At 39.5% G+C, this 22,982-nt stretch overlaps 1 protein-coding gene across 4 annotated transcripts in view; it reads right to left on the bottom strand.

Annotated features, from left to right (window-relative positions):
- Positions 1 to 22,982, bottom strand: part of TMEM255A (transmembrane protein 255A) — a 370,298-nt gene that overhangs the window by 218,191 nt on the left and 129,125 nt on the right. For all 4 annotated transcript variants that reach the window (XM_044057351.1, XM_044057350.1, XM_044057348.1 and 1 more), the window contains exon 3: positions 16 to 78. In XM_044057351.1, coding sequence (XP_043913286.1) covers positions 16 to 78 — 63 coding nt within the window. The remainder of the gene's footprint in view (positions 1 to 15; positions 79 to 22,982) is intronic.

Below are 22,982 nucleotides of genomic sequence, written 5' to 3'. Positions count from 1 at the left end.
AAAGGCAATACATACCATCTGTCTTTTATTTTCTATTAAATTTGCTCCAATTATTCCCAGAAATGATCCAAAACCAAGCTGCAAGAAACAAATTAAAGAAACATCAGTTCATAGATCAGACTGTCACAAATAAATACTTTTATTATTTTACAAGAACAGAAGACAAGATTTGTTCTTTCGGTAACACCTGTAACAACCTCAGATATGTATGTGCGTTTACATTGGTTTAGGTCTGACACATTTACTTGTTTAGAACACTGAGCTCAGGTTACTGTCCCTGCTTCCTTGCTGCAGTTGTTTATCGGTAAACAGGCTCATCAGTGTCATAAATTCTAACAAAGGACAACAATCAGCAGGTGATGAGCTGAAGGAACTGGGGTTTCTATGTTTCTCTACTTAATAAATTAACATATAAGGGTATTTGTAACGACACACCATGTAAAAATTTTTGAGGTGAAATGAAATAATGGGAAATCCACATTCCATATTTGACTGAGATTGTTTATATCTTCACTTTTTTGTGTTTTTAAGTTTAAGAAGGAATACTTATAGGTTCATAGGTAGGTACTAGGCTATTGGCTAAAGGGCCTATGCAAGCCTAGCCAACAAGGTTCCCTGGCTTACGCCACCCAAGAAAGTTATTTTCCTGTGCCACTGATGAGCAGAGACACAGAAGTGATCCCCGGGGTGTATTTCCTATTTCCCATCCACTCATCAAGATTTTTCTTGAAGAGTGCTAATGAAGAACTTTGCTTGACATAGATGGGTAGCCTGTTCCAGAGTATGGGAAGTCTCTGGGATAGGAATCTATCCCTCCATCATGTCCTGTTTATTGTGGTGACAAGGTTTAGGTCCCTAGAGTGTGTAGCTCAGAGGGATTGGGATTTCTTTAAGTGTAGCATGTCCAACAGCTCTGGGTTTGACATAGCTTTATATGTTAGGCAGAAATCACCTCTGAGTAGGCGATATGCTACGGAGTAAAGCTGGAGTTTTTTGAGGCGGTGAGTGTAGGGCATTTGTTTGAGTCCAGTAATCCTCTTTGTGAGGTACTTCTGTGGCCTTTCCAGCTGCTGCAGATGTCTTGTGAGGTACATTCCAAAAGGGCTGTTGTACTCTATAATGGGTCTAATGAGTGATGAGTAGAGGGTAACGATGACCTCTTTTTTCCTGGATGAGAACCCTTTTATGATGGGGTGTGCCACGTAGAAGGACTTCCTGACTACTGTGGTGATGTGACTATCAAAGGAGAGACTTCTGTCCACCTGGGTCCCAAGGTCTCTTATCACGCATTCGGTGTTAAGTAGATTGCTGCCTATGTGGTAGTTCATGGGTACAGAGTTTTTACCAAAGGGGATGAGACTGCACTTTTTGGCATTGAGCTTGAGGCTATGGCTCTGACACCAGGCATCTGTCTCAGAGAGGCCCTTCTGTAGGATGTTCACATCATTTGGGGACTTGACTATGGCTCCTAGTTTGCAGTCATCTGTGAACTTCGTTAGCCAGAGGCCTTCTGTGTTAGCCTGTACTTCAGAGAAGTAGATACCAAACAGGAGCGGTCCCAGGATGGAACCCTGTGGTACTCCACTTGTCACTGGTTTGAGGTCAGATTTGGAGTCTGCAACTTTTACAGTGTGGGTTCTGTCAGTAAGCCAGTTGGCAACCCATCTTGTGACGTAGGGATTTATGCCTAGTTTATTGAGTTTAGCTATAATTCCAGAATGGGGGATGGTGTTGAAAGCCTTGGAGAGGTCAAGATAGGCTATGTGAACCACTTTACTCTCATCTACAGCTTTGGTGACTGCCTCAAGGAAGTCGATCAGGTCCAGGAGGCATGATCTGCCTTTCACAAACCTGAACTGGGTGGGATCCAGAGTTTGGAGGTTACCAATGTCTTTGTTTATGAGTTCCATGATGATACATTCCATGGCTTTGCAGACCAGGCTCGTCAGGCTAATAGGTCTATATAGGTACTCCTTGAAGGCTAAGGCCGAGACATCAGAGAGGCAGAATTCTTATATTAAATCGTGCTTGGTGAATCTTTTTGTTGCTTCTTTCAATCAATTTTGGTGCTTCTGTTGTTGCTGTTAATAGGTCTATAGTTCCCGGAATCAGTGGTGGCTCCCCCTTTGTGGAGTGGGATAACTGTTGCTGTGCGCCATTCAGTGGGCATAAAGCCTGATGCGAGGCTGTTATTGAACATGGTGCTTAAGTGGGGAGCCAGTTCATTCTGAAGTTTGTGTAAAACGCAGCCTGGGATGTTGTCCGGTCCCATAGATGCTGTGTTTTTGGCTTTAGAGAGTGCAGCTTTCACCTGTGTAGTTGTGATGACAGGGGCTCTGCATTTTTCCTGTATAGATATGGGCCCTTTAGGGGGTGAGGGGGGGGTAAAGTTAGCACTGAACCTGCCAGGATGTTGGCAATATCAGTTGGTTCTGTAGTTTTCATGCCTTTGTGCTGTAACTCAGAGCAGATCTGGGTATTGCCATTGAGATTCTTGACATAGCTATAGAATGCTTTGTGGTTGTCCTTGGAATTAGTGGCAATTTTATTTTCGTAGCTAGCTTTGGAGGATCTTATAAGGGATCTCAGCTTCTTACTGAGGCAGACCAGGGAGCTCTTCCACTCATGGGATTTTACTCTCTTTTGCAACAGTTTCTTCCTTCTGTTGTACAGTTTGTTTATGGCAGGGGACCACCAGACTGGCTTCCTTTTTTTGGAGGATAGCGTCTTGGTTCTGTTTGGGATAGCACGATCCATGCACTCATGTAGATGCTTATAGAGCGCATTTGTGTAGGATTCAGCAGTTGTAACTGTATTGTCCATCTGCATGGGTGTCATGACGTTCACTACTTCTGTCTTAAGAAGCATGAAGTTGGCTTTGGAGAAATTTCTTACTGTGGTTTCCTTAATGGGGGGTGGGGGTGGGATGTGGATATCAAGGGTGCTTAGCTTATGGTTGGATCAGCCAACGAGGAGTTGACTTCAGGTGTGGAACACCGGTCACTTATGTTGGTAATGACTAGGTCTAGGATATTGTTGCCCCTGGTGGGGGTGTGGATAAGTTGATCTAGGGCATTGGAGTTTATGAATTCCAGAAAACGTTGCGATAAGGAGTTAGTACATGAGTAGTTTTCCCAGTTAATGGTGGGGTAGAAGAAGTTGCCTATTATTAGGGTGTTTGGTTGAACCATAATATTTTCCAATACATCAAGAAAAGAGGAGTGGGAATCCTGGGGCATGGTGGGGGATCTGTAGAAAGCTACAATTTGGATTGCAGTTTTGCCAAGAGTTAGGTGCACTTGGATAACCTCGGATGCATTATGCTGAGCAACTAGCCTGGAGGTGTGGATATCCTTAATGAATATGGACACACCCCCACCTTTGGTGTTTCGGTCCAGGTTAGATGGCCGAAAAGTGTGGTATGAGTTATAGCCTGGTAGTGCAGGGGTGCTCTCTGGAGCCTTGAACCAGGTCTCAGTCACTGCAGAGATATCGATGTTCTCCATTTTAAGGAGTGCCTCGAGTGAGTGCATTTTGAAATTTAGACTTCTAGCATTGAGTAGCATTACCCTCAGTTTTTGCTTGCCTGTTCCTATTATGGTGGTGAATTTGTTACTTGAACCCTGCCTAAAAAAGGCACTATAGGGGCAGCAAGAGCCTTAGCCAGTATCTGGAATCCTAAGGGCAACAGGTGCAGGCCATCTGTGGCAAAGCATCGTGGTCTGTCGACCATGTCATCCCAAGCAGACAGATACTGGATCCCCTTTGAATGACACCAGAAGCTTAGCCAATTGTTGAAATCAAACATTTTGTCCTTGTACTGCGGTATCTGGGCAATGGCAGAATGCTACTCAGGGCTAGGGTCATACCTGCCTGGGCTACAAGATCGCAGAGCTCTTCCATGTCTCTTTTCATGTAGTCCAGGGAGGTACGTCTCAGGTCATTCACACCAACATGGACAATGACAGAGTCATATCTGTACTTGTTGTGGAGTGACCTGAGTGCGTGGGTTATGTGGCGGATCCTGGCACCCGACAGGCAGCTGACAGTGATCTTCTCCTTGTTTAGCCTGGTGAGTGGGACATCAGTGTGCCTGACTATAGAGTCACCTATGACTAGTGTGTTGGGTATGTTGTTTTGCCTTATTAGCTGTGTTTGAGCGGCACACTGAATCTGTGGGCTATGTGTCATTTGGGTTATGTTGGGAGATGGAGGTTGCTTGTGTTTCTGCATTGGAGGTCTCTGTTGCTTAGGCAGATTATTACTGAGAGCCTCCACAAATGTTTTTGAGTTTTTATGTGTGGATTTTGGTGGTGTAGACGTAGTGAGACTATGTGATGAGTGTGGTGTGGTGCAAATGTTTACCTTCTCCTCATGACTGTCAGGCTCAGTCTTGGTTGGTGAGAGCTTTACCTCCAGTTTGGCTAGATAAGTGCATCTCTCACAGGTTGTAGTGTTGGGTGGTAGGAGAAGAGGGTTGTCTGTGTACATGAGGCAATTTCTGCATTGCCTCAAGATGCCCAGATTCATTAGATAGACAGGGGAGAACACTGGGAGCTGACCCTTGGACATGCCTGAATAAAAAAATATTTTATTTATTTATTTATTTATTTAATTTATTTGCAGTTGGTTTACCAGGATAGTCCATTGGACCAAAGAACCCATTTTCAATGGAGTCCTGGGGAGAAAAGCTCCAGAACTAAGTATGTTACAAAAAAGTAATTCATACTAGTTATACAAAACTATAACAAATTACAAATTATATAATAATACAAAATATTTTGACACCAGAAAACAATTTCAAGTAAATATAGAAGAAATAACTATGAAAGAACAATAGATAAAATTAATAGATAATGATATTAAAGAATATATATTGCATGAAAAAATATTTTGAGTTTGTATCATATTCTGAAATACTGAATGAATCTTCTGAGAAATAACAGAAATTTATGAAGGAAGCACTTAGGAGGTAAGGCCTAGTGCAGTTTTCCCTATAATATGAAATGATAATGTATATTAGTTATGGGTAAATAATCAGGAAGAATGCACGAGGAATCAAGGCAAAGAAGGAAGATGGCAATTGCAAGTAAATTAGCTATGTGGGTTGGGAGCAAGAGCATTCCCACTTGGATACTAGGTGGGAATGAAGAGATCTTTTAAAAATAAAGTGGTTGGGGGTGGTGCGGATGGATGATGGTAGAGAGTTCCAAAGGCAGGCAAGGACAAAAGATAGAAGATTTTTCCCTGGGGGACGAGTGGGTTTATAGATTTCTAATAGATTTTGATTGTTGGACCTCAATATTCTATCAGGAATGTGCATTTTAAAAGCTGATGAAAGGGAGGGACAGAGAGAGGAGTTGAAAATGAGTTTGTGAGCAAGAGTCAGCTGAGTGTATGTGAGATAGTTGGGAAGCTCTAGCCATTTTAGTATATGGAAAGAGGAACAGTGGTGTGTGGAGGACTTGTGGTTGGTAGCGAACTTGGCGATTTTGTTATAGCAAGAGGAAAGTTGGGTTTTTAGGGAGGACTGTAGATTAGTTAGGAGTGGGGCTCCGTAGAGAAGGGAGGGGATAAGAAATGAAGTAGAGAGAGTGATTTTGGCAGCAGGTGTGAGGTATTTATTTTGCTGGTACAGCATACCAAGTTTTTGGTGTTTTTTTTTTTATATTTAGCTGTAGGTGAGAGTTAAATTTGAGTTGGTTATCAATTTGGACCCCAAGTAGCTTGGTCTCTGACACTAGTTCCATAGGTGAATTATTTTGACTAGTGATAGAGAATGTGTTTGTGTCGAAAGAGACAGCTTTAGAGGGGGAAAATAGCATTAATTTGGTTTTGGAGGCATTGAGAGCAAGATGATTTCTTTTCATCCACTGCTCAGTGGTTGTGAAAGCTTCTTGGGTCAATTTTAGGAGTGAGGGGATAGAAGAGGCAGAGCATATAACAGTGGAATCATCTGCATATTGGATGATGTCTGAGAATGGGATAGAGTTGCGGAAATCATTTATAAATATATTAAAGAGAAGGGGACCCAGTATGGACCCCTGGGGTACCCCAGTAGGGGTGTTTAGAAATGAGGAAGTGGCCTTTTTCCATATTACTGCTTGATATCTGTTAGATAAGTAGTTGGAAAACCAGTTCAAGGAGGAGGGAGATAGGTTAAGTCTTGAGAGTTTTGTTAGTAGCAGGTTATGAGAGATAGTGTCAAAGGCCTTAGAGAGGTCGAGTAGTAGGGTAGAAACAATTTGGCCAGAGTCGCGTGCTTTGTTAACAGTTTCAAGGAAGGAGAGGAGGGCAGTCATAGTGCTGTGATTAGGTCTGAATCCATGTTCTGTGGGAGTTAGTAGGTGATTTTCTAAAAGGTAAGGAAGGAGTTGAAGATGAATACATTTTTCTAAGATTTTAGAGATGGGAGACAGGATAGCAATGGGGCGGAAATTAGTAACATTGTTATTGTTGACCCCTTTGTGCAAAGGGATGATGTAGGCCTTTTTCCAGATTTGGGGTACTGTACTTTATAGGATAGAACAGTTGATTAAAATGCTAATGGGGTAGGCAACTGCATCAGCAGCTATGCTAAGAAAGTAAGAAGGGATGTTATCAGGAGCATTAGTACATGGCTTCAGTTTCAGAAGGAGTTTCTTTATAGTGGAAGTGGGTATAGGTTTTAATGAGAAAGAGGACGAGTGTGGGGGGGGTTAGGGGCAGATGAAGATAATGAAGTAGTTAGAGTAGGAGAAAATGTGGAGGGAGAAGAGTTAGTAAATGGAGATGTGGGAGTAGTGGCGGTGCTGGGTGGGGGAGTATTTGAGAGTGTAGTGGTGTTAGAGAAAGATGATGTTAATTTGGAAATGGATTCAATGAAAAAGGAATTAAATTGTGTAGCCAGATCTAGGTCAGGAGCGTTTGGGTCTGGGGTAGGGGTATTTTGTTTGCTAGGGTTGAGGAGAGTACAGATACCTTTCCAGAATTTCTGGGGGTTTGATTTATTGCTATTTTGGAGTGTGGAGAAGTAATTTTGTCGAACGGAAATTATGAGTTTTTTTACCCTGTTTTGAAGTATTTTATATTCATTTTGGACTAGGGATCTGTTTTTCTGGTAATGTGCCCAGACTTTATCTCTGTGTCGCATGGATGCTAGTATATTTTTGGATAGCCAGGGGGCTGTTTTAGTTTTAATTCTCTTAGTCCTTAAGGGTGCATGAGAATCAAGTATTTGTAGGAATATTGAGTTGAAGTGGACAACTGCATTATCTAGAGATAATGTTTTTAGGCAGTTCCAATTTATGGATTTTAGAGACTTTGAGAAGCTAGTTGGATCAAAGTTTTTTTGGTTACGGATTGTAATAAAATTATGGGTGTGGTGCAGGAGTAATGAGAGTCGAGGTGTGAACATGGGTATGTGGTCACTAAGGGGATCAGGTAGAGTACCACTGTCAGAGAAATACTGGGGGTGAGAGACTAGAATCCAGTCTAGAATGCTGCTGTTAGAGGGGTTTTTAGAGGGGTATGTTGTGGAGTTGATAAGCTGTGAAAAGTTGTAAAGGTTGATATTAAGATGGTTTTTAGGAGACTGAATGGAGGCCCAGTTAATATTCATATTGCCAAGGATTATTGTTTCATTGCTAATGTTGTTAGAGAGCCAGGAGAGGATATCTTCAAGTGTAGAAATATTCTCTCCTGGGGGGATATAGAGTGAGGCTATACAAATGTGTTTATGTGAGTTAATTTGGAGAGATGTGAGGAATAGTTCAGCATTTTTAAAGTGTGGAATGGGCTTGTTATAGGGGGTAACTGACAATGAGGATGAATATAGGAGAGCTACTCCACCTCCTTTTTTATGGGGCCTGTCTTTTCTAATGATTAAATAGTTTGGTGGAATTATTTGAGACTTTTATATGGGGTTTTAACCAAGTTTCTGAGATTGTTAGGATATCCGGTTTATTGCGAATGAGCCAGGCATGAATGTTTGGAACTTTGTTTACTATACTTTGGGAGTTAAATGAAGTAAATAAAATGGACTTGTCTGTAGAGGAAACTGTGGAGGGGACAGGGTTGGGATGGATATCGCCAGATAGTAGAGTGGAAATTAGATATAAGAGTGGCTTAGAGAGGTAGACGGACAGTTTGTTAGGTAGATTGGATTCTATTGTGGATTTAAGGAATCTGCTAGTAACTATAGGGGAAAATTGTTTTTGAAGGGCAATGTATTTGTATGGGAAAAGTAGGAGGTTATTCATAGGATATAGATGTGGAGAAATAGGAGTGTGTGAGTATGGTAGAGTAGAGTCAAGGTGGTTGGTGACATGGAGAGATTGTGCATGGTGAAAGTTAAGTGGTTGGGTGAGGTAGTAAAGATAGGATAAATTCAGGAGAAGTAGAAATAAAAAGGAAATGAATGAGGATTTTGAAGGCATGATGGAATGTGGAATATGTAGAGTTGATATGCTGTTGATAAAATATTTATGAATATAGGAGAGTTATGTTTGTATAGGAGCAGGTAAGTTTAGGAGTATAAGAGTAGAAGTGGGAAATAGAGTTGGGATTGGAGTGGGTGTGGTTTGGGAGTGGGGTGGTGTGTAGTGAAAATAGAGAGGAATCCTACTGGTTAGGTGGGATAGCTGTGGTGGGTAAGTAAAGATTTTATGGGCAGAAAGAGGGAGTGGTAGATTTATGTGGTTGGTTGGATAAGAATTTCTGTGGGTGTGTCTATGGGGGAAATAAAGGTAGATGCACTGTGGGTGGGTGGGAATTGGGGGTAGGGTAAGGGAGCGGAGGTAGCCACACGGCGAACGGAGCGGGCAGAACCAAAGAGGTGCGGAGAGGTTTGAGAGTCTATCAGTGAAGCGTTGTTTGCAGAGGGGTAAGTTAGAATGGAAGTAAGACCTAGGTGTGTTGGGTGAGAGTGAACTATGAGAAACTAGAGAGAGTGAGTAGGAAAAGAGATGTTACAGTTAGAGTGGACTAAAAGAGTTTAGGAGATAGAGTGAGAAAGAGGAAGGTTAGAGCTTTGAGAGAATACCTGAAGTTCATGCAGTGAAGTCTATTTGGGGGAGGGTGTCACCGAGTGGATAGGTACAGAAATATGCCTTACTCCACTAGGATATCCTCGGGGCCAAGTTGAACTAAAGAAGAGGGCAGCTAGTGTAGATCGGGGGGGGCATAGAAACTAGAATAAGGGGGTTTAAGGCTGCTGGCTATCCTGGCAGGGAGTGTACTAAAAACAGCTATCAAGGCTGAAACAGTAAGGTAGTAAGGGTTCAGCAGCAGTTACACATACTTCCTTAGCTTCTTCTTGGTTCAATGTTCAGAAAAAAGGGGATGAGGCAGCAGAGTAGGTTGCTTTTGTTTGAGCAATTAAGATAGCTGTATTATTAAGGTAGGTTTGAGGTGTCCTCACGGGCTTAAGTCACAGGGGTAACTCAGGGCAGAAAGAGTAGAAGTACACGCTCAGCCAGGATGCACAGCAGTTGAGATGGGCGATGTTTAAAGATTTTCCTCTAGATAAGTGAGGAAAGTGAGTACAAGAGCTGTTTTTCTCAACGCCAGTGAGAAAAGTAAGTACAAAAACTGTTTTCCTTTAGGTAACGAAGAAGATTGAGTGCTATAGTAATTAGTAGCTTATTTAGTGCTTACAAGTTCTGAACAAGTGCTGAGTATGAATAAGCAAATTTAAGTGCTAAAACTAAGAATCTGTATCTGCACTAGATGAGTTTGCATTACCATTGTACCATTATGACTCTTCTGACCATTAAGACTGATGGTTGTCAGGCAAATGTCATTAACATCATTACACTGGTGGCAGTTTAACAAAACTTATCAGCAACTTCATTGTTATCACTACAGCAACCATCATGAAGAATGATTACAGCCTGGATCAGGAATGCTAGTCGCTACAGTAAGTCGTCACTGGTTAAACGTTTACTAACAGATGAACCTACAGAAATAACACTACAAAGGCAACGTTCATTTAAGTGCTGTGAGTTGTAGTACCACAGGTATTCAATAATCTTTAAGTCTGAATGCACCTGCTCTTTCTACTTGCAATGCTTTTATCACACAGAACTCTCTAAGTCTTCTAGCATCTAAGTAATTAAGATACAGTGGAAAGTATATAGTGAAAATACTACAACATTTTATGTAAAACATGATGGATAAGCTCAAACAGACAGCACCTCAGATTTACTAATTTTTATTTTTTTGTCAGGAGGTCCGAATAGGTGTTTATAGAGGAGACATAGGGAGAAGAGTTCTAAGAATACAAGATTTGCTAAAAAGTTAAACTATAAATGTAATTTCTACAGGTGCATAAATTAATATGCAGATAGGGCAGTATGCTGAGTTCTCCAATAAGGATGTAAACAGGTACTAGTGTTACCTGCAGGTAAGCAACAGTTGAAGAATTACACACACACACACACACACACACACACACACACACACACACACACACACACACACACACAAACACACATATGTGTGTGTGTGTGTGTGTGTGTGTGTGTGTGTGTGTGTGCATGCGCATGTATGTAGCAGTTCACTTTGCCAACTGTCAAAAGTGTATTGCTGCACTTTTTTTATTGACAACATTTGCTCTTGAGTACTGGTACATCAAACATAGAAATGCCAACTGTTGGTGTAGTTAGGGCATATCCTTTGAGTTACGATAAGCATCTGTGTTTGTTAATGCTGAAATATTAGGAGTATAAGAAAAGGGTGGGAGTATGTGCACATGAGCGTTTATGGGTTAGGGTAAGGCCTAGACAGGGAATATTTTTAGTATTGTGTGTCTGTGCTAATGTATGAGAAGTATATATGAGTGTCCGGTGTAGTGGTATTGTTATGGAAAAAGTTTTTCATAAAATAATGTATAGAGTCAGGGTTGGGGCGGGGCAAGTTTAGGCTTAGGATTACCTCACATAAGTAAGGTGGTGCAGGCCTGCCCATACTTACACGTGTGCTAACCCTAAACATATTCCTGCCCATGTCCCTAATCCCAGCTGCACACATTACCTTTTGAAAACCCCTTTCCCCAATACTGCAGGTAAAATCAAAACTTTGTTTCACTGGATATTTTATATTTTCTTAGCAAATTGGTGAAATGTACATTGTCTGGTGTAGTGGTTCTGTATCACTATTCAGAAAAAGTGTGTATTAATATATGGTTATAGTTTTCTTCTTTTTTTTTTTTTTTTGTTAACTGAACAATAAGAAAAGGAAAGCATTTGTTGCCCTGTTTTGAGTAGTGTCTTGGTCAGAAATTTTTTTGGTCAATTAAAGTGTTGATAGGTATGTATGTATGTATGCTTTACCTTTAAATGATCAAAACACTGAAGGATCGAACTACAAAAGATTGAACCTAATATTTTGAATATTAAAAACACCAAAATTCAACAAATTAAAAGAAAAATACACTTTCCTCTTTTGATCTGTTAACTCTGCCACTACCTATGTCCATACATCTCATCCGCTCCACATTATTAATACATGATAAACCTAACTTCCCAGAAAGTTACCACTACACATGGCATCTTAGACAAAAAACACATTCTACACACATATACTCACACATAACACAGCATATCTATCACCTAGCTTAACACCTACTCTAACTCTAAAACTTATGCTCACCCACAGGCACTCTAATACACTATTCTCTTACCTAATCCACACACAAAATTGCACGCACGCGCGCGCGCACACACACACACACACACACACACACACACACACACACACACACACACACAGTCCCAGCCCCTCATTTATTACGAAACCCACACTTACCTCTGCAATCCCATGCATTTGATAAAATGCAGGTTCAACATTATGGGCATGCACAACAAACTTTTGATCAGATGTCCATTTGATCTTTTATCTGTAAACTGTGATCCATATACATTCCTTTTCACGGAATCTAATTTCACTCAATCACAAATGACTGAAAACTCATTTTCTAGAATCATATTTGAGTGTACAACATTGTAGGACCTAACAAATCTCAGAAACCTATTTTGTTGCAGGGAAACAATTCCCCCCTTCACCCCCATACCCACTTAATTACATATACTAACGTCACTGACGCACAACAGTGAAGAAAAGAGAAAACACACCATGAATCATTGCTAATGCAAAAAGACATTGCACAGAAAATTTTATTTGCACAAACATACCTTAAAAAAATGTTTTCTGTAAGGGGTCTATCTACTCTGTGCAGCCCATGTGGGAGACTTTGCCCCCCACACCACCTTACCCCCTTATTAAAATGTATTAACTCTGCAGTTCCACAGCAGTGGAGAAAAGAGAACAAAGCACACAATGAATCACTGCATCCATACAAATGCAAAACATACCAACAGTGATTCTCAGAGACCTTACAATTTTCAGTCAATCAAAATTCAGTCAAAAGAATTTCAGTCAATGTATTAACAGCTGATGCTCATTCAAGTCTTAATGGGATAAACAACTTGAAGCCAGTGCTGAAACTGAGAAGCACGTGTTGATGTTTAAAATATTATTTTTATGCCTGATATTTATATGATATGAGTTTTATTCATTCAATAAAAGTAATATATGTTTTATAAGTGCTTTATACGTATTTGTTTTAATGTTTGGTTTGTTTGTACATTGCTTGTATGGTGTTTTTGAACTCATTTAATGGTACCTTTAAAGTAAGTATTTCACATCATGTGACAAAAGGGTTTTGGTGATGTATTGTTTTATTACCTGATGAGACATTGTATGTGAAACCTGTTTGCCAGTGTTTGCATTTATTAAAGCTTTACATTCTTCATGGTGCCTTGAGCTGGTTTGCGTTTTTTGGCTTTGGTCTGTTGTAACTTGCTTGTCTTCATTCACTGAGCTTTCTTTGATGATATGTTTTCCCTACCAACACACACACACACACACACACACACACACACACACACACACACACACACACACACACACACACACACACACACACACACTCACTTACAAATGCACACATATCCACACAGCTACAAGATATGGTTGCCACCCATCCCATTGTCAGCGGGACACTCACGGGTTGAACTTTCTCATCCCGCTTCCTGCATTCACCAACAGTGGGACTTTAAAAGTCCCGTTTTCACCTTCACGCTCGCGAAATTGCCGTTGCCGTGGAAAAGCCGAAAATACTTCCATTTTTTCCACGGCAATGTGGCTACGTCACCAACCCGGACCTGCAATTAGAGGGATTCCCTGCTAGGTCTGGGTGGTGTAATTTAAACTGTAATTGGCTGAAGGGATTGGAGGGGGTGGGGATTTATCTAGAAGAGCCCAATAAAGGTTGCAGCTGTAGAGCAGTTTGTTTTAGTGCTCTACAGCTGCAAAGGGAATTGGGGAAAAAGATCTGAAAATTCTGCCTGCCAGCCAGCCAGCCAGCCAGCCAGCAAAGAAGCCAGCCAGCCAGCCAGCAAAGAAGCCAGCCAGCCAACAAAGAAGTCAGCCTGCAAGGGAGCCTGCTAGCCAGCAAGGGAGCCTGCCACCCAGCCCAGACAACTAGCCATTCCAGCAGGAAGGAAGCAAGCTAGCCCAGCAAAAACTGTGATACTGGTAAGTACATAACATAGTATTTTGTGGCTTTAGTTATTTAAAATGGGAATATTGTGCTTTATTTAAATTGTTAATGTTTAGAGGTAGATGGGGATGTAGTATGCAGTATTTACATCTATGCAGTGGTTATTTTGAAATTTTTCAGTAGTAGTTTAAAATGGGAATATATTGTGGTTTAATTTTTTAATGTTTAGAGGTAGATGGGGGTGCAGTACACAGTATTTAAATCTCTGCAGTGGTTATTTTGAGATTTTTGAGTAGTAGTTTTTAAAGGTATAAAACCTGTATGTATATGTAATTGTTATTGTTCTTGGGGGTATGATTTGGAAGCATTACTTTTAAAAGGCTGAACTGTGTGTATAGAAGTTGCTTATTTCTGGTGGGGAGCAGTGAAATATAAATTTAGTGTGATGTATTTCTATTGTCGTAGCTTTTTCTGGGTATTTTCTGTTTGCAGATAGAAAATGTTCGAGCATAGTTTGCACATTTTTGTGTGGAAATGTGTGCAATTTAATGCTGATTCCAGGAAGTTAGGATATACTGTTTGGGTAATTTTTCCTGTTAGTTCTTGCAAGTCAATGTGTATGTGGTATAAGACTATCTTTTGAGGGGGAATGTTAACAGTTAATGTAGTGTATTTATTATTCTAGTAGGTACATGTTGCCAACTAGCTGAAGCTGTTTCAAGATTGTTTTCATTTATACTTGTAAATGTGTGCATCTAATTTTTTATGTATTTTTAATAAGGTTAAAATGTCCTGCTTTGCTTGTAATGTGAATATGGGTGTGCTGCTTTTACTTGGGCCTGTTTTTTGCATCACTGTGCTGGGTAAATTACTCTTAATTGCTATGTTTTGAGGTAAAAGGAGCCCATGGAGTCTGCTGTACATTGTAGTTTATTTTACTTCTCTTGCAAAAAGTATTTTTAAAAGTTAAAATGTTTACGGACTTTTTTCCTGTTTATTTATTTTTTTTGCAGATGCATGCTCAGAAGTTAATGCAGTGTATTTGAGATTGTGCTAAACCATGTCATTGTTACAGGGTAGTTTGCTTTTATAAGTAGCAAAGTTTGTATTTTGTGTTTTAGTGGTGTCTTCAATAAACTTACAATGTACTGTTTTCATTATAATCTGATTATGACCATTGCTGCTGTTGGGCATGTTCATTAATAGATCATTACGCTGTGTAAATTAGTGCCATACATTTCTTTTAACTGCTGTGGTCAAAAGCTAAATCAGGTCTATGGTATCCACTGTGCATTCTCATTCATTTTAGTGTTTTTTTGGTTCAGTGAATGTGGTTTAACTTTTTTTTCTTCAGGGGTGGAGTGAGGTGGGCATGTTCAGTGGTAAAAATAATGCATTTCATTTTCTATAAGCTGTGTTAGTTAGTTTTCAATGGCCAAAATGCCCCCTATATTACCTCATTTACTATTTGATGTTTTTCAAACTATTTGTAATAACTCTTTTCTGCTCCATTCCTCGGTTCTTTCGCATGCCAGTGTTTTTTGAGCCAGTTCTTTTGAGTGCCAATTTTTTCAAGCCAGTTTTTTCAAGGGCCACTGTTTTTCAAGCCATTTTTTTGTGCTACTGTTAAGCATGCCAATGTTTTTAAAGCCAGTTCTTTCAAGTGACAATGTTTTTCAAGCCAGTTCTTTCAAGTGCCAATGTTTTTAAAGCCAGTTCTTTTGCATGCCAATGTTTTTTAAGCCAGTTCTTTTGCATGCCAATGTTTTTTAAGCCAGTTCTTTTGTGTGCCAATGTTTTTCGAGCCTGTTCTTTTGTGTGCCAATGTTTTTCGAGCCAGTTCTTTTGAGTGCCAATATTTTTTGAGCCAGTTCTTTTGTGTGCCAATGTTTCTCAAGCCAGTTCTTTTGTATCCCAATGTTTTTCGAGACAGTTCTTTTGCATTCCACTGTTTTTCGAGCCAGTTCTTTCGTGTGCCAATGTTTTTTGCGCCAGTTCATTTGTGCTGTGCAGCAGTATGTTACTGCACCCTACTAACACAGTTTTGGTAAATATGTTGCATATCAGGTAAGTACAGATTCAAGAATGAAGAGAGCAGCAGCTTCATCACAGTCAACCAGCAGCAAGAGAATGTGCAAGTGGCAGGATTATTTGGAAAACGGAATTCGACTGGATCGGGAGATGCAGTGATGTCAAAGCGTTCTGCACGTACTGCAAGAGAGAATTTCTAGTGACCCAAGGTGGAAGAAACGATGTTGCATGACATGAGGCAACTGAACAACATAAGACTGCTATTCTTCAAGCTAAATCCACTCACCTGATGACAAAGTGGGCAAGGAACGCAAACCTTGAGGGACCAGAACTTAGGATCATTGCAGCAGAAGCCTCTGAGGTGTTCCATGCTGTTAAGCACAATATTTCCTATAACAGCTTGGACTGTGCAGTAAAGTTGGCCAGCCAGTTGTACAGTGACTCGGACACTGCAAAGAAACTATCTTGTGGAAGAACCAAGGCTGAAGCCATAGTTGAAAATGTTTTGGGACCACACTCATTGGAATGCCTCCTGCATGACCTTCAAAAACCAGGCACTTCATTTGCAATTTCATCAGATGCTTCTAACAAGGGGAATATAAAATTATTTCCACTTGTTGTGAGGTATTTTTCTAAAGAAGAAAGGGTGGTGAATGGCCTTTTGGACTTCTGTGAAAACCCTGATGAATCTGCACAGGCTATTTCACAGCAAATTTCCAACATTATGGAAAGGCACTCCTTGCCCTGGAACAGCATTTCAGCTTATGGGGCTGATAATGCCAGTGTGAACTATGGGAAGAAATCTGGTGTGTATACCAGATTAAAAGAAAAGTGCCCATCACTCCAGAAGGCTAATTGTGTTGCCCACATCATTCACAATGCAGCCAAAAAAGCGGCAGCACAACTACCGTACAATGTGGAAGTATTTGTAATGAGACTTTTCAGCCACTTCTCAGGTTCTGCCACAAGGACCAGAGACCTGAAAGACTTCCTTGAGTTTTGTGGCATGGAATGTGAGAGTCTGTTAAGACATGTGCCAACAAGGTGGCTGTCACTACTTCCAGCCATTGAAAGAGTAGTGAAAAATCTCCCAGTGCTCCAGTCCTATTTCCTCTCCCAAGTAAAAGAGGAGACCCCCCCAGCAGATATGGCAGTACTTTTCAGCTAATGAACATGGTGAGAATTAATTGCCTATGCTGCCCCAGTACTTTCTCTGTGCTGTTCTTGTTGATTTTAATGAACATATAAGTACATTAGAAAAATCAGCACTTACTTCTTTTTGTGTAATGGTCTCTCTGAAGCAAAAACTGCAGGCAAGAGCTGAAGGTGCTTTCTTTGGAGGGAAACTTAGAGCACTTATGAACACATTAGATAGCACTTCTGCTAACAAACTGAAAAGAGACTTCATTGTGTTCTTTGAGACAGCAGTGAAATACCTGGAACAGTGGTTTGATTATACTGAAAGCAACGACTTGTTTACAATATCTAAATGAGCCCTTTGCTTTCAGTGACTTACTTAATGTGACCACTGCCCGGAGTCTGCAGGATGTAGATGAAGATTATCTTTTTAGGGACTACTTGGCAATTAGGCCCTTTCTGTAACAGTTATGTAACACAAGCTTGACCCCAGGAGAGAAGTGGCTGAAGCTTTTCAAAGAAGGGCCTGAACTGACTACACTATATCCGGTAATTGCTAGGGTTTTATCTATACTGACCTCAAACGCATTTGCAGAAAGAGTTTTTTCTTTGGTGAAAGGTAAATGGACAGATGTGCGAAACTGATGTAGTGTGGACTTGTTAAAAGCTGAACTAATGACGACTGTAAATTACCAGATGAAATGTTGTGACTTTTATTCAAATATTATTTCAAATAGGGCCCTTCTTCAAGCCATAAAATCAAATTCAAAATACACTTTTAAAAAAAAGTGATTTAGTGTACTAGTGTGCAGTATAAAGTACTAGGGTGCAGTTTGTAATTTTGTGTTCTTTGTTTAGCATTAATTTGCTAGTGTGCAGTATGTAGTACTAGGGTACAGTATGTAGTTTTGTGTTTTTTCTTTGCTTTAGCTTTAATTGATAATAAAAAGTCTTAATTTTATACTTGGCTTGTATGTGGTATGTAGATTTTTTTTGTTTTCTTTCTGAATAGTCATGGTCGGTTTATGATTTTTTTTAACTTTTTAAATAAACAAGTGTCTGTTTAATGAGTAGTGTGTGTTTTTTATTCCTTTAAAGTTTATTTACTGTTACAACTGAGTAATGTGGGTTTTTGCAGTAATAGTTCACGTCATTTAAATGGTTTGAATTTTCAGTAATATGTTGTAATGTCACAATGTTGTAATCTTAACTGTAAGATTTATCTCTACACTGAGTACTGCATCTACTTTAACACCTCTGGTGATGTCGTGGTGGGGCTGTGGCCAGTGTCATATTGACCACACCCCCTATCCTATTGGCCAAACCCCCATGTCCCACTTTGGCCTTGTTAAAAGGTGGCAACCCTACTACAAGAAAGCAGCTGCAGACATGCTTACACTCACCAAACAATGTACTAACACACCCGCTCACAGACTTTCACAGACTGCTTTGATATACTCACCTCTCCCAATATGCCCACCCATCCACGTACTCAGTGTCTATGAGGATTCCTGAATTACCACTGCTATATACACTTGACAATATTCTGATTTGCTCCTATTCAATCTGACAAGCAGTATAATAATGATCTCTAGGATTCTTAACTTTATTCCACTGAGGCTGACTCCCTATATTTTATTATACACTGTAATCCAAAATCCATATATATATCTTTATAACTAATTCTAATCTCATGAACTATCCCCAAATCTGGATCAGTATCAACCTGACCTAATAACTGGCTGTCTAAAATTAAAGCTAGGTTATCCATACTGTTAATATATTGTCAGAAATGAAAAAAAATGATTATAATTTAATAAGAGGTCTATTTAAAGTATCCCCTTTTCAGTATAATTGATAATGTTTTGAAGAGCTTAAACATCTTTCTTACAAGTTACTGCCTTGGCCAATTTCAAATTATCAGCAAATTTTACTGACTGTATGGACTGAGAGGAGGGTTCTCTGAAGATGGCCAAAAGTATATTCAACAATAAAGGATTTGCTTAATTCTGCTCCCCAAATCATACCAAAGATTAATGGTTTGTGAGCAAGGCAGAGGAAAATACCATACTCCTGAATTAAAAATTCTGATTCTTCAAAAGTACTTTATACTATGTTGAATGGGTGCAATAAATGGAGATTTTTAAGACTGACATGGCTTTCAAGCAGGTAACATACATTGCAAGAACAGAATTCACAACATTTCCAATAGTCTCAAATGCAAATTAATGCAGTAGTGGCACCATTCTGCAAAACAAGCTTTTTATACACATAGAATAATAACGCAGAGATGTAGGTAGCTTAGAAATACACATTCAGCTTTACCGAAGTAACTGTTTAGCTGTTTGACTGATAATGCTAGGTGAAAATACGATACTGTCCAAAAACATAATATTTTTTATACCTCTAAACCTTTAAGCAGAAGAACTCTGGACAAAACCAAATATAATGGAGGGTAATGGCTCAAAAATGGCTCAACATCAGAGAAGGCTTTCAAATATTGCATATATAAAAACAGAAAGTTGCTAGAATAAAACATTTTGCATTAGCATGCATTTTCTGAAGGATATGAAGTCTGAAACTCAAATGCAAGGAATTATTAGTATTATTAAGTTATTCATTTGGTCATGAGGATAAATGACAGATCAGGGACGGCCATGCCAGTGTATAGGCAGATCATAAAATCTGGCATTTCAACAGTAAATAAGCTATGGACACATGTATTTATGGTTAATTAGTTGCCAGACAACTCATCAAAGTACCATCATATCATCTTTTTTTAATACAATGGAAAACCAGATAAAGCACATTAAAAATATTACTCTGCAAAAATATTTAGATTTTAAAGTCTGATATCAAAGACAATGCTTTATGGAATTTTAGTCAGGAACTTGCTTCCATTCCCCAGTACTCACATTCTCCCTATCACATACAACTAGAAACGCTCCCATATGCAAGTCAAAGTTTGCGGCTATGTAACAAGATACCCATTTTAGACTGAATGCTATGTAACTACTGCTTTCTACACAATGAAATGCTCTTAATATCACATGTATATGTATGTTAACCAGTAGTAACTCTTTGACAATAAATGCTTAATGTTAAGACTTTTGTATCATGCAAGCTTCCAGCTGTAAATGCTGTAATGCTTTAAACACTGTAAAACTTTTTTTTTTTGTCAGAGATTCATGGCAGCTTAAGATGCTGCCGATAAGTGACACACTTGTTTTTAACAGACTTTATCTGTATATTAATACCCTGTCAGAAAATGTTCGCTCCCCAATAGGATGACAATGTACATTTCACCCATTCACTAAGAAAACAGGAATTATCCAGAGAAACAAAACTCAGTTTCACCTGTGGTATACCATTCATCCACAAACACTGAAAACATACTTCAGCCAAAACATATCATCCACGAATAACTTTGCTATGTATATGCCACGCAACAAAACTACTTCAGTTCAGTCTTACCAGCATTGACATTACAGAATCCAAAGAAATTGCAAGCTCTCTTCAAAAATGCACATTCAGTTTAGTGAAGCAGATGCTGTGTGGTTGGTTTTGCTGGGTGAAAGTGCCAAACTGTCTCTAAACAGAATAATTTCTTTCAGATGCAGTTCCAGATTCCATTACAGATTGAACAGCAGCTAATTTACCAGTGGTGGTTGTTATTGAGGTGATAATGCAGAACACTGGACCATGGTAGTAAGTTTGCATAGTCACTGGACCATGGTAGTATGTTTGCGTAGTCACTGGACCATGGTAGTATGTTTGTGTAGTCACTGGACCATGATAGCATATTTGCGTAGTGCTTAGAATGTTAGGTAAGTAGTGTAGTTTGACAGCTGCCTACTACCATCCTAATATTTTAAACATTATTTTGGAGAGTTTAAAAAATCCCTGACCCATCACCTGAAGTGCCCAGTTTTGGATAACGAATAGGATTTGCCTCAAACTTTTCCTGTGTTCCTCATAAAATGTTTGCATTTCTGGTAAACCACTGTAAACTGCAGTCTGCATATCCACAAAACAAACAGTGGCAAAATTACCCGCTCTAAAGACTTAAACCTTGCCTGTGATATAAATAGGACCTGCTAGAGAGATAGGTATGTATCCCAGAGACTACCTCGTCTATGGAACAGGCTCCCCATCCATGCGAAGCAGAGTTCCTCCCTAACCCAATTCTAGTGCAACTTGGACAGCTGGATGGGAAACTGGAAATTCATCCCTGGTTTGGCACCTATGTCTCTAATGCAAACAGGTAAACTGTAAATGGTTCATTTTCCAGGCCCAGGCTTACACGTATCAAGGGTATCAGAACTTGTCAAAGATTTGGGATGCATGGTTAGGCTTAAAAAGGCCCTTGTGGTCATTAGCCTAGTAAACACCTATGAACCTATGTTGGACATTCAAGTTTTATACTTAGTGTTGATTTTGTTTCAGAAAATGGATGTTGATGCAAAACTGTTGTCCTGTTAACTTTTTAAATGTCTCTGATTTTTGCCCTCTCCTTCCTAATCACTTCTTTGCCTTCAGAAAATGCATGTTGATACAAAACCTGTTTTTCCTGTTCAACTATATAATGGCCTTCGTTGTGCCCCTTCATACTTTTTCCGCATCCCGAGTAAGTTGTTTGATTTTTTGGTAAATTGCTGAGGATTGGAGTCAATATATAATGATGTAAAACCTATTGTTTTGTTAGCTTTTTAAGTGAATAAAAAAAAAATAAAATAAAACAAGCTTCACACATATCTAAGAGCAGCTTTTGTACTGACGTAAGATAACCCAGCACTGCATTCATGATAACAACATACACGTGGTCCAGTGTCCTCCATTATCACCAGTATTAATATAAGGTACTTGTATCACTCACTTCAACTTCAACAATGCTCTACTACCTGGTCACATAGCCTGATGCATGTGCAGCTTGCAAATAACACTTTGGAGCAGTACAAGCTAGTCCTATGAAGTGAATTAGACTTCTAAACTATGAAAGGGTCACTGGCCATGGGGGAAGAGGATCACCTCTGATCACAGCTCAAAGCAGTTAGTAAGTCAATCCCTATATAAATCAAATTTGTGGGTCACATTTGGGTTGCACAACTAGGCTTTTAAGGGCCCTAGAGGTTGCTAGCATAGTATATACCTATGAACCTATTACTGATCAAGTCCCCAAATCTTACATTCTAATACTAAATAAGCCATGACAATGTTTGTTTAGGGATAATACTTTGCCAGCTGTCTCAACAACATCAGAGTGGGTGATTCGATCTGTAAGATTTGGTGAAGCACAATGATAACAATTGCCATGCCCATCTCAGAGGTAAATCCCTAGTACAGAGCCCTGAGGGACTCCACACTACAGCCTGCACATTCCCCACTGTGTGTCCTTCATCTAGCCTGTCAGTTATCCATCCATGGTTCCCCTTATCAAGTAGCATTTAAACCCAAACAGCATTATAGATGAATAAACTGAAAATGATTTGCATTACTAAAGAGCTATTAAAGATGACAGATCTATGGAAAACTGAAAGTCTCTAGTTATGTGTCTCAGTAATCAAATCTATAGAATAGTAGAACTCTATTAAAATTTATCTCACAAAGACTGAGCCTCATTCTAATGAAAAATAATACACTCTAGGTAATGAATGTCATGTAAGTGGTCAGCCAGTGTGACAAAAGCAAGACTGAACCAACACAAAGAAAAAATCCAGTCTGCAAGCCCTCCGAGATGGGTTAGAAGTGTCCAGACTTGCTTTAACCTTTGGAAGTGTCATAGATAAACAAGTGATATAAATGACATGACAATGTGCAAGGTAAGAGTGCAAGCTACTGTGAGATGAATTCCATTTCAATGAATTTAAAAAGAACATGGCTTCATGAATACTGAAACTGTGCTTGAATGTATCATTACAAATTCCAAGAAAAGAATATAGAATGGGAATTGAAAAAGAAGCTTGTTAACTATATGAACAGCAGCTATTATGCTAAATCCTGAAATGACAATGTAGATGGTGTGACCCTCCTGCTGATTCATGGTCCTATTTATTGTTATAGTGAAAATTAAGGTATACTTTATCACAGAGAAAGTAGCTCTCCAGCGTCATCATTTACTAATACTGTTGTACTAATTTTATGGGATGTCCTACTCCTGCTCCAGCCCCAGCTGCTTGAATTCCACTAACTTGCAACCAGGGACACAAACCGTTATAATCTTGTCCGCCCAGCTGCCCGACCAGGTATTCAAACTTGAACGTGAGATAAGTAA

Source organism: Protopterus annectens, chromosome 15.part0 (assembly GCF_019279795.1).
Source record: "Protopterus annectens isolate FY-2018-M chromosome 15.part0, PAN1.0, whole genome shotgun sequence".
In the NCBI taxonomy this organism is placed as follows: Eukaryota; Metazoa; Chordata; order Ceratodontiformes; family Protopteridae; genus Protopterus; species Protopterus annectens.
The sequence above is the reverse complement of the archived record's forward strand: the minus strand, read 5'-3'. Positions and strand labels throughout refer to the sequence as shown.